The following is a 13,030-nucleotide window of genomic DNA, read 5'->3' as shown; positions in this document are numbered from 1 at the left end:
AATAAATAAAACAAGCATCTGTTAATTTTTTCCTGTCAGAAACACTAAATAGACATCAAGAAGACAACCAGATGGGCCTACATGAGCATTAACTCAGATTTCAGTTTCTGTTTTCAGTTTGTCCTGTCAGACTACTCTTATGCAGGTCTAAGGCCCCTAAGACAGAACAAGTTCATAGTTCCAGAAGGAGAAAACACACACACACACACACACACACACACACACCTTCCCAGTGGTGTCATGTTTCATCTCCCAGCCCCGTGGCAGCTCCAGCTGCTTGTTGGAGAACAGATTGAGGAAGTTTACGAGGTCCCGGTTGTGCTGGTACCGCTCGAAGTGTTGGGCATCCCGTCGAACTTTACTGATCATGTGCTTCAGACACGTGTTACTTGTGAACATGCGATAGGCACTCTGAAAAGGAAATGAAGACATCAAATCAGGAAATGTGTCAAAATTATTGCACGCCTGAATATTTTATTCTGTTTGGATACTTGACCATTATCAGTAGAAACATGCCACTGCTAATTTCATAGCAAATTGCCGTCATTTTGCGATTCCAAAACACTTAACTACTGAATACAGTAACAATGACCTGAGAGGACTTCAGTGTTTGAATATAAACAGTAAGCATAAAACCTTAGAAGCTCAGGAGTCCCCATTTAAAGCAATAAGATGAAAACATTGCTCAGAAAAACTATGTAAGAAACACAAAGACATGGATGAGACAGAACTTAAAATTGAGAATAACGTTTTACAATGTAGCTAAATATGTTTGCTAACTAGTCCCGAAAAAAACTGTTACTTGGATTACACAATAATTATAATAATAATAATAATAATAATAAATATTGTAATAGTGCTGCAGCATTGTTGCTAGGCAGTGTGTTATGTTTTAATATACTATTTTGCTTAGCACAAGCTTAAAGCAAATTTACAATTTATTAAAATAATTTCAATTCAAAATTCAATATTTCATGTCCATATTTATTTGGTAAGTAGCCAAGTCATAAGCTGGATAATGTCGAGTCCGTCGTCATTACATTTAATAAAAGAGTTTCAAGGTTTTGCACTTGTCGTCAGGGTTTGTTTTGTAGAGAGCCAAGCATTTGACACATGAAAGAAAAAAATTATATTGTAGCCAAAAATTAAGAATTTTCTCCCATGACATTAATTCACAACCACGTTTTATTAATTTATTCAATCGTTTTAGTTAAATATAGTTACTAATTCATTCCCTCCCTTTAATTTAGTTATATTTTGGCCACAATTTACCTAAAATGGGAGAATTTGTGACCACAATCTCTTGTTTTTCCCCCATATGCAATGTGCGGGGCTCCGTAGTTTTGTAATAATACCCAGCAATACATTATCAAATACTTAGTTTCAGGTGTGCGTGTAAGCACTGATATCTGTGTCTCTGTGTGCTTTAGCTCACAGGATTAGAATGCAGAACAGAGAAGAAGTCTGGACTGGAGAGGAACTTTGCACCAGGAGACTGAAGCAGCAAAGCCAGACGAGAACGTGAGCTGGCTTGACCCATAAAGCCGTCCCGCCGGTATTCTACATGAGAACAGACACATCAACAAGCACAGACTGAACAAAAACCTTTCATTCTACCCAGCCTCATCTTACATTCATATCAGCATAGCATTCATTCACTTTCCCAGACACTATCATCTGTAGTTCTCACTTTGATTGACAGCTTACCAGAGATGGAGTGGGACAGCAGGTCTGTTTCTTCAGGAGGAGGATCGTCCACTCTCGGTTCCTCAGACCTTTCACTGGTCATTGTCCTACGAATACTCTGATACCTGTCAGAGAGAAAATACAGCAATCACAAATTCAGTAATGTATTGACCCTCCTTCTATAGAAAAAAAAACTGTAGCTATACAGCTTTCATATTCCTGGGTCAGTTTTGACCCAGTGGAATGTGTTGTTTGGACTTTGTTTTCTGTCTTCATCGTTTCCCTGCCTGTTTGAGTTCCTCATTTGTAACTATGGTTATAGATTTCAGTCATCATTCAGTTCAGGTGTGTGTAATTAATCATCCTTGGCTGAATCCAAAATCGAAACCCTCATTCACTATTCCCTACGTTAGTCCACTAATATAGTTCACTTGAAGGAGTGAATGAAAACGAGTGAGTGAAGTCGGGCAGGATTGAATGAGTGCACTCAATAACGTCCACTATGGTTTCGGACACCACTACAAATGTCTGTCCCCTCAAATAATGCCCTATTTGAGGGTCTAGGGGGTGATTTCGGATTCAGCCCTTGTTTGCCATTGTATTTAAGTTACTCTGTTTCAGTTGTGTGTGTCTGGTCTCTTCTATGTGTTGCGATTACCTGCTGCCTTCTGTTATATTACTTTTGGAGTATTATTAAAGACTGTGCTTATACTCTAACTCTATCATCGTGTGTTCTTCCTGCAACCTGTGACGGATAAATGTGAGCTTATAAAACAGTCATAACTTACTATTTTTCAACTAAAACCATATTGTATCTGATCAACAACTTCTCATTAATGAGTAAACGTTAAAACGATTTTGAATGTTACAGTGTTTTACTATGTTATTACTACATTTACCCCCGTTTTATTTAGAAATTCTTTGAAATTTAAAATTTTACAAGAACTACAGCAAAACATATGTGATGTATATATTTCAATATTCATGAGCTCTAACCTGCGGTTGAGTTGTTCCATCTGCTGTATAGAGCTGGAGCGGGTCAGACCCTGTGGGGCAGGTGGGCCAGTGGGTCTCTGCCACGTGGTGGTGCGGTTCACATGATCCACAAAGAAGATACGGCCATGACTGTCAATACGAGCCTCCCAGTCTGAGAAAAGAAAGGTGGGAAATGAGAACGGAGAGTCGATGTGATGGTGCCTGATTGAGTCATCAAGCCTAAATTACATAATTTGGCGAAATTCTCTATACAAACAAACACACATAAGCATCTACAGACACATAAACAACGGAAAAGCACATGCGGACGTACAGAAACACATACACACACTCACTGGGAGGTAAGGGCTCGTCCACGCGCTGGTATCTGTGGACGTCTTGTCTTACAGATGGCAGAGAATGAACACGCTGATCTCCATTTATCTGAGGGACACCTGTGCAACATTTTACACACAGAATCAGGATGTATTTACAAACTCACATTCGATAGTCAAGCGAAGGCCAGCTCAATGATTCTGTGAATACCTGATTCTGATTCGGTCTCGGTAACGAAGGTCTCAGAATCCACAGATTCTCCGTCACCGGATGGCATTAACTCCTCCTCTTCCTCATCCTCCTGCGACACACCTGCTGTTGCCTCCAGGCTCCACCTTCTGGACATCGTGTCCTCGGTCATATCTTCACATTCCTCCTCCTCATTGACTGATGGTTCTGGTTTTGGAGCGTTCCTCTCTTGCTCATTAGTTGGATGGGTTTCTTCAGCAGTCTCAGCAACCTCATAAGTTGTGGGTGGATCATCTGAAAGAGATTCTCCCCCTGGGTCAATGGCTGCCTCTGCCCCTTGTTCTGCCTCCTATAAAGATCAAGTTCATAGAGAAAGATTGCCTTCACCTCTCTCTGCTTTTATTAGCATCAAACATGTCAGGTCTAGTGCACGAGCCAGTTGGATTGATGATGTGACAATTATTATTTTATTTTCACTTACTATTATTATTATATCTATTAATTTAATCAAAAATAGATAAATAGATTTATAGATTTAAATTATAATTTCTGATTTTATAATGGCATATATAAAAATGGCAGGATGATTAAAGTCTTGATATCATAAAAAAAAAAATACTCCTTAAAAGAATGAAATTCTTGAAAAGCAAACTATATCAGAGTTTGTCACAATCTTTTATAATTATTTCTTCAAAGTTATGTGGTGCAACCAACATGCAGAAAAAAAATATTAGAAAAGTTGTCCTTTTTATATCAAGGCAAGTGGAGCAACTTTTATATTTTATATTTTTATATTTTAAAATAGACCCATTCACGATGTAAAGAAAATATGTTATTGCTTTATACTTCAGTCTTTAAACTGATTAAGACAAAGATTTCTAGCAACACATGTTATTTTATTATTATTTATGCGCTATCATATATATATATTTTTTTCATATTTTAAGTTTTCATTTGAGTTTGTTTTAGTTATTTTGTATCTTTTTTTCTATTTATCTATTTATATTTCATATTTTATCTATTTATATTTAATTTTTTACTGAAAACGACTTGAATAGTTTTAGTTAACAATGACAACACTGTTTTAAACTAGATTTGAAAAAGATCTGGATGCTTTCAAAAGATTGTGGACACTCTTTGTCATAGACCCACTTAAAACCCTTCTAGGGTCTTCGGGGTCTTTTCTGCTCAAATAAAATAAAAAATGTTCCCTTTGTCCAAATGGCATGAGACTTTGTACGGTTGTCAACACTCTCTAGATCTACAAATAAAAAAAATGATTGGATTGATATCTGTTTTTATGAACAAAAAAAAGTCACACTCAGGGTCTTCGGGGTCACTGGAGACCCCGCTTAGAAAATGGACAAAATTCATCCTCAAAAACAGAAACAACACAGAACACGCATACAGAAATGAAGTGGCACACTTCCAACAATGCATAAAGCATCCACAATGCAAAATGACCATGCTCTCACACATGCTCTCTCACACACACACACACACACACACACACGTCTGGTTCACTATCTTTGTGGGGATTTTCCATAGACGTAATGCTTTTTATACCGTACATACTGTACATTCTATCCCCCTACACTACCCCTGCCCCTAAACCTACCCATCACAGGAGACATTCTGCATTTTTACATTTTCAAAAAACATCATTTAGTCTGATTTATAAGATGTTTTCCTCATGGGGACCAGCCAGCGGTCCCCACAATGTAGGTGATCTCAGGTTTTACTATCATTGTGGGGACATTTGGTCCCCACAATGTAATATAAACACACACACACACACACACACACACACACACACACACACACACACACACACACACACACACACACACACACACACACACACACACACACACACACACACACACACACACACACACACACACACACACACACACACATATATTTATCTATATTATATTTTTTACTCAATATGTAATATAACAGTTCATTTCTGTTAATTTTTGTTCTGTTACAGTTAGTAACTGAAGTGTAGATTAAATTTGTAGAATTATAAGAAAATCAGATGTTTGAAATAAATTATAAACTTTTCTCTTGTTCAGGTTTGATTCTAATCATAATGTAACATCATTGAAAAAAAGATTTTTTCAGTACAAAAAAATGCTAAACTTTGACAAAATTAATTCATTTCAATTGTTATAATTGTGATTTCATAACTTTTAGATATGAATCCAACTGAAAAATACTTGTGAAAAGATATCTTTCAGTCAGTCAAATAGCACATAGCTAATAGTGGAGTTCAGCAGCCATTTACTGGTAATAGACTTTTTTTTTTTTTTTTTTTAAACTGTATTTTCCAAAAGATGGGCAAAAATCTTACACTAAACCATGTCAAATTATTATCCCCACGAATGAAAGTTAGAAATTTGGGTCTCTTATAAAGGAAATTTTACATAAAAAAACTGATTTTGTGTGAAAATCCATTAAAACATTTTTAATTCATTTATTTATATAAATTAAAAAATATATTATAAATACTCCAAAAACTTCACAGATGTTGGGTAAAATCATTAATAAACAGAGAAAAATTACATTTGTTCTAAAAAAAATTGTTTTGTTACAAAATTACATTTTGTCGCCTGGGGTCTGTGGAGACCCCAAAGACCCTGAGTGTAATTCCCAAACTGAAGGTACAAGGGTTAAATTGAGAATTTTCCTTTCAGTAAATCTCAAACTGACCTGAGAAGCAGATGTAGGGCCCGGGCAGCAGTCAGATGCCATTGAAGAAATATCAACTTCGGTTGCCAGCTCCTCACTGGGTGCCAGTCCCTCTTCCTCCTCCTCTGCCTCCACTTCCTCTTCCTCTTGCCTCCCCATCAGGCTGGCTGTTTCCACCTCAGGGGCGACTGAACTTGGCATGACCTCTGGCTCAGGAGGCACCTCTGTTCCTATATTCAGAGTCTCTATTTCCAACACCAGCCCAGCCTCTTCTGGAGGTTCCTCTAAAGATCCTTCAGACGCAGGTCCTGTAATTGGTGGTTTTGGGAGTGTTTGTTGAGTCCTTGAAGTACCATTAAATGTTGGCTGCGAGGCTTCTGTAGCAGTGGACCTCTCTTCATCTTCATCAGAGTCGATGTGCAGCATAGCACTGAGGCGTGTGTGTGTGGGAAAGCTGGATCGCAGTTTAGGAGAAGCTGCCCCAAGAGGCCTATCTCCCGGGCCCTTAGGGGCCTCAATGGAATCAAGCTGCTCACTGAAAGAACCTTGGAGCAGGTCCGGAGAAGAAGGGGCCTCATCATCCAGGGTGGCCCCATACATCTCTGTGTCTGGTGAAGGTATGCTGCTGCCTTCCCCATTTCTATGGGAACCCAGGGAGCCAGTGGGTGAAGGGCCTGCTGATGGGACATGGAGAGGACGGGGCAGCTCTTCATCATCTGAAGGGGTTCCAGGAGCTCCATTGAGGGCTGCTGCCCCCAGAATCGTCTCAGGGAAAACACCTGTGAGAGGTGGGTACAAGTTATTTCATAACCATTTGAAATTAGTAGCTAAGCTAGGCCAGATCAAATGTGTTTGTAAGTGATTTTACCATCTTGGCCAATAGTTGTGATATCCACTTTAAAGTGCATTTGACCGCTCACATGATCAGTGGGCAAACGACGACATAGAGAGAAGCTCAGTGATTGGTTCCTGTAGCCATATAAACATACATTTATTGACACACATACACCAAGCGTGCCGCACACGTCCTGAAAAGTGAAGCCAAAGTGTCTTGATCGCCTCCAAGTGGTTGGTCCCAGTATAGCTCATAAACCCCTCCCCCTCCATGTATTCTAATGGGACGCAAGACAAACTCAACAATCAAATTACACTTCAAATATATTTTTTCCAAAGATGGTTTCTGTCATTTTTTTTTTTTTTATAAGTCTAGTTTTATTTAGTATATTGATGCTTCTCTGAGCGAAGATGTCACTGAGGCACCAACTGACTTTTCTGGGGATTTTCAGGAGGACATTTGACATTTCCACAACTGTTTATTTCACACCGACATAATGAGTTGTTTTGCAGTAAACTGTACTAACAGATACTGCATGAGTGTGGGCATTGTTTTGATATCGCGGCTCTACTTCCCATAGATATACATAATAAAGGCTAGATGTCTTACGGCGGAGTCTTTAACGTCATCACCGGCTGCCATCTAGTCACAGGCAAGCTTTCCGGTGGGCTCTGTGATACTTGATGTAAGGTGAGTGATCTGCACAAACACAAATACTCTTATCTCGCTGAAATCTTGACGGATTTACAAATGGTTTGTTTTCTTACAAACGTTATTAACGTGGCTATAATTCTGGATGATTGAACAAATTATGAATAATTATTCATAAGTATGCAGTGTCATAACTACATCTCTGACGTTTATAACAAACCAAACAGTTTGAAAATCGGTAGAAATTTGAACAAGTTATTTAAAAAGTACATCGACCTCCACTGGCCAGCAGCGCGGACGAGACATCTAGCCTTTATTATGTATATCTATGCTACTTCCTGCTCTCTCAGGTCTCGAGGTCACTACTGCGCAGACGCAGATCCCACATCAGCGCAAGATGTCAGCACCATATTAGAACATTGGCGGCTTCACTTTTCTACAATGGAAGATGTGAAGCGGCGTCGTCCATCTTTTTTTTACAGTCTATGATACACACATACACATCCATTCAAAAGTTTGGGGTAAGTAATATTTTTTGTTTTTGAAAGAAGTCTCTTATTCTCACTAAGGGGGCATTTATTTGATTGAAAATACAGTAAAGAAGTAACAAAAAACTGTATGAAATATGCAATCAAAAGGAATGAAATATTATTACAATTTAAAGTAGCTGTTTTTTATATAAATATATTTTAAAATATAATTTATTCTTATTACACAGCTGAATTTTCAAAATCATTATTCCAGTCTTCAGTGTCACATGATGATCCTTCAGAAATCACTCTAACATGAAAATGATTCATATTTTTGTGATAAACTGATACTTTTTCATAAAAAAATTTCATCATACTTTTTTATTTGAAAGATAAATATTTTGTAACATTATTAACGGTAATTTAATGAACCCTTGTTAAATATAAGTAATCATTTCTTTAAAAAAAATCTTTCTAACCCCAAAGTCTTGAACGGTAGTGTATTACTGATCAATTAGATTGTGACTAATATCAGTGTTTATGTTGCATTGAAGAGATCAATCAGAAAAGAAGAATCATGTTTGTTTACATAAATTGCACATTGTGGTGTGGTGACGATAAGACGAGACATTGCCATGACACTCACCCTGACGCGTGTCTCTCCAGCAGCATCTGCACTGGAATGTTCAGCTGACCCAGGAAGCGCTTAATAATTGGTCGACTTTTAGCAAACTTGTCTTTAACCTCAATCACTAAGACGTCTGTCATAAGAGCCACAAAAGTGTGTTTCTACATGGAAAAACAAAGAGAGATTTGGAAAAAAAACACATCTGGGTCTGAACTGTTTCAGTAGAAGTCTGCATTAGAGAGTTTGTTTCTCTTTGTGTGTGTGTGTGTGTGTGTGTGTGTGTGTGTGTGTGTGTGTGTGTGTGTGTCACCTCTCCATGCCACACAGGATTAGTAGTGTTAGTTGTAATTCCGGATCGTCTTTCTTGGCCATGATGGGAAAAGGTTGGAAAGCAACTTCTCTTGCCTGGATGAATGCTCATCTTCAAATACGGGTCTGGGTTAAAAAACATCCCCTTCTTCAGCCCCACAGCCCGGATATCTAAAACAAACAACAGTTTAATTAGTAATAAAAACAGCACGGATAAATCTATGGAGTATAATATCATTGACAGTTATTTGAAGAGTATAAATCATCAATGGATCATCCCTCTTTGTCTCTTACTCACCTGATAGGGTAAAGCTGACCAATTTTCGACTGCTCTCTGAGGCTTGTTGTCCTTCACCTTGACCGTCGACCTAGAAGATACATAGATATGAGTGCCCTTCTTCTGTAATAACATAGACTTACAGTGATAAATAATAAGTAATAATAAGTATCTTTATAGTTTATCATTCATAATTTATCATTGTAGTCATCATGTATCCTCAGGTTACCAAAAAAAACAGAGAACAAAAAATACACTGTCCAAGTGTGATTATTTAGCTCAAGTGTTTTTCAATAGAGTTGGAACTCTATTTATAGCAGGAGAAAGCTCCCATATGTACAGGACTGGGTTCCCTACATCCACCCAAAGACATGATAAATGGCCTGCACTTATGGGAACTGAGAAATATCCGACCTCCAAACATACATAATGTGAGGCTGCGGTCAAATAGCCATTCAGCACTTAGCACCTCATGTACTGTGTAACCTTTACCAATCATTGTCTGACCTGTAGAGAACAAGACGGCTACAGTAGTATATACTGTATAATCATCTGCTAGTAAACATGTTCAAAATTGCACAGAAAATGTGAGCCAGAAAAAAAAGGACTTAAACAGTAATTACAAAAACAGTGAAAAAAATATGTTTGAAGTAACAAACTACCAAATACACTATAGCTATAACATTTAAAAGCTTGGGATCGGCAATATTTTTGAATATTTTTTGAAAGAAATCTCTTATACTCATTGTGGCTGCATTTACTTGATCAAAAATACAAGTAAAGGTCTTTTCACACCAAGAACGATAATGATAACTATATTAGCACCCACACCAGCGGGTGATGTTGTTTCGTTCATAAGTGCACGCTGAAGTTTTGTCACTTTAAATCCTCAATAGCAGGATGGGTTTTGATTGGCTGTCTTGTTTTTATCATTCATTACCAGGAAAAACATTTTTTTGAAAGTGATTCCGACAATAATGTATCTTTATAAATGTGGTGTGGACTATTCTTTTATATTTAAAATGATTTTAGAACTATATCTTTATAGTTATCGCTATAGTTATCGTTCCTTGGTGTGTAAAATAGATTCTTTGATGAATAGAAAGTTCAAAAGAACAGCAATTATTTGAAGTAGAAATTTTTTGTAACATTATATTAAATCTTACTGACCCAAACATTTGAAAAGTAGTGTAACTCATGATGTCTTCGCATCATGTGTATAATGCATTGTATAATGTAAATTATCTATATGCATGGGGTAGACAAAACATTTTTTTAATGATGTACAACCACAGCACACTGTGTTGTCTACCTTATCCCACAATGCAATGTGCTTGACCTTCCATTTCCAGTGATGAATGCACCAGAAGTGTTTTATTATATCTTGTGTAATTTATTATTTGATCAGACAACTGTTTCACACAAAATTCTATTGAAAAGCCAAGCACTTTACCACACCATGTGTTTTGGTGAGCTATAATGTTGTCTATTTACTCAGGAATAATGTCTGCTGTTGACACACACACACACACACACACACACACACACACACACACACACACACACACACACACACACACACACACACACACACACACACACACACACACACACACACACACACACACACACACACACACACACACACACACACACACACACACACACACACACACACACACTAACCGAGGCTCTGGGGTTCTTGACTGTGATGCAGGGTGTTGTGGCTCTTAGCGCACCACTGACTCCATGGTAGTATTTAAAACAGATCCTTGTCTCAGCTAGAAGAGATAACCAGAAGAGTGCCAGCATAACAAATCTGCCCTGCATATTTGTAGAGTCAGCATGATGTTTTATAACAAAAAGAAAATTACATTTCATATTTATAACCTTCGAAATTTCTAACATGTCACTATAAATCACCAAGAATGTAAAACAAGTGCTTGCCGTTACAAAAGTATGTGCCTCTACTTTTGTCTAACCTCCTGGTCCATGAAATATTGTATAACATCAAGTTGTCACTCACCTTCAAGGAAGTACGGCCCTGCCTCCAGCCTCCAGAAAATCTGACCACACTGCGTACCGTTAACCCCACGGTTCTTGCAGTCCCACATGTTTGATGGACAGGTCTCATCTGAAAAAAAGTTTCGAACAGTTTATAGAACCCGTTTTATGTCACATTCTTATTTATTTTTTAGGTGGCAAATGGAGGAGGTATGATAAACCCAATTACCAGAACAGTGCCCCATAATGATGACAAATTTCACAAGTGATAAAGAATCTACACTGGCTCTGTAAATTACATTGCACAGCATTAGTCATCTACTAATGAACAAATGTAGGGCAGATTACATTGAGGCCATTACTGAATGTCTGCTTAGTCATTGAAACTTAGAGCCCCCTAGAGATAAGACCCTTGTGCAGGTAAAGAAGTTTTGCTGGCCTTCAAGTCGATGGTTAGTGGCTTTGTGCCCAGATGTATCGCTTTGCTCCAGTCTCATATTTTTACATGACAGTGAGAATTGTGATCTTAGTGTATAAGGATGAGGACTGAAGGGCACAGAGGGCAAATGGATCTGTCTGCCATCATCAAGTAAACATGTCTAACAGCATGTCTAGTAGAGTCCTGCTGCTTTTAATTTCAATTCTCTTTGTACTACTTGTACTGTGCTGTACTTGTGTCTCTCTGTTGTGGTCTGTACTTTTGCGAGCGATTTTTAAACTTTGCATCATGCCACTTCTTATGTATTAACCTCCTTGGGATGAATTGCTTTGTTGTATTCCTCAGTTGTTTTAAATAAATTTGTCTTTTAATAAAAAAATGGAAATGTATTTGATTAACAGGATGCTAAACTAAAGCTTAATAATATATATGTATATGTATATAATTTAAATAACTAATAATTAATAACTACACTTTTTAAGTGCTTTATAGCACCAATTTTGGGGCTTCAGTGGTTCTTCAGCGGTTCTTCAGAGGTGCTCCACCGGTTCTTTGATTAAGGTGCTATATAGCACCGCTCAGAACATGTTGAGATATGGTGCTATATAGCACCAAAAGTGGTTCCTCTATGATTACGATGAAGAACAATTTTGGTGCCACATAGAACCTTTTTTTACTGCTTTTGTATTACTTTACTGCTTAATTTAATTGCATGCAATCAATTTAAATGTGTAAAATTAGAGTTTTATTTAAAAATGTACTTAATCATTTTTACTGTCTGGTTCCCAGCATGTGCCCAGGGCAAAATGGAGGCCCCTTTTGAGTTATGTGTCATCATGTGTTGTTAACATCTCTTTCATTAAATATGTGGCTCATGTTCTTGATAAAAGGGCCATAAATCTTGTTTTGAAAACCATCTACATGTTACAAGATGTTGTCTCTTTTGAGACTGAAACCACAGTTTGGCACATTATCACTAGCAACAAAAATGCATAAAAACTTTGATAAATTGATAAATTCATGACTAAATAAAATGATGACTTAGACTAGTAGACATGACAAAATTCATTTAAATTCATACAATATGACTAGCAATCGATTCAAAGTAAATGAAAAGCTAGAATTTAATTGCACATAAAAGTTTTTAGAGCAAACAGACTAGATCATATCAGCAAAACCCAGAACTATTGGAATTTAGATGCTAGTCACAGTAACACCAAGCCTTACCTATGTGGTACAGGCCAATCCAGTCTGTGGCATCCACCTCTTCCTTGATATCCCACGAGATGACCAAGTTCTGGCCGCGGGCCATGGTGAACTCTAAAGTAGAAGCTGTGAGTGAGGATCGCCCTTGAGAACTGACCAGGTCTGTATCACTGTTGGCTCTGAGGAGTCCAACTCCAGCCTGCTCGGCCCCACCACGCTCGGCTAAGCTCCGGAGATTGTCCGGGCTGAGTGTGTGCCGCACATTTGGGCTCCGTCTACGACCTGCAGACTCCCGTGTGGCCAGGTGATCCCGCCCCTGAGGCGCCAT

The 13,030-nt window shown here is 38.0% G+C and overlaps 1 protein-coding gene across 1 annotated transcript in view; it reads right to left on the bottom strand.

The window, feature by feature from the left end:
• hecw2a (HECT, C2 and WW domain containing E3 ubiquitin protein ligase 2a) overlaps positions 1-13,030 on the bottom strand; it is a gene marked incomplete at its 5' end in the record, with an annotated part of 24,440 nt that extends 11,410 nt beyond the window's left edge. Inside the window, 14 exons of the mRNA XM_079820690.1 lie at positions 226-411; positions 1,436-1,560; positions 1,708-1,811; positions 2,683-2,833; positions 3,018-3,116; positions 3,208-3,535; positions 5,905-6,662; positions 6,752-6,852; positions 8,486-8,628; positions 8,778-8,947; positions 9,075-9,144; positions 10,740-10,834; positions 11,080-11,187; positions 12,724-13,030. Coding sequence (XP_079676816.1) covers positions 226-411; positions 1,436-1,560; positions 1,708-1,811; positions 2,683-2,833; positions 3,018-3,116; positions 3,208-3,535; positions 5,905-6,662; positions 6,752-6,852; positions 8,486-8,628; positions 8,778-8,947; positions 9,075-9,144; positions 10,740-10,834; positions 11,080-11,187; positions 12,724-13,030 — 2,745 coding nt within the window. The remainder of the gene's footprint in view (positions 1-225; positions 412-1,435; positions 1,561-1,707; positions 1,812-2,682; positions 2,834-3,017; positions 3,117-3,207; positions 3,536-5,904; positions 6,663-6,751; positions 6,853-8,485; positions 8,629-8,777; positions 8,948-9,074; positions 9,145-10,739; positions 10,835-11,079; positions 11,188-12,723) is intronic.

The sequence above is a fragment of the Gobio gobio genome (genome assembly GCF_949357685.1).
Source record: "Gobio gobio genome assembly, chromosome: 7".
Taxonomy (NCBI): domain Eukaryota; kingdom Metazoa; phylum Chordata; class Actinopteri; order Cypriniformes; family Gobionidae; genus Gobio; species Gobio gobio.
The sequence above is the reverse complement of the archived record's forward strand: the minus strand, read 5'-3'. Positions and strand labels throughout refer to the sequence as shown.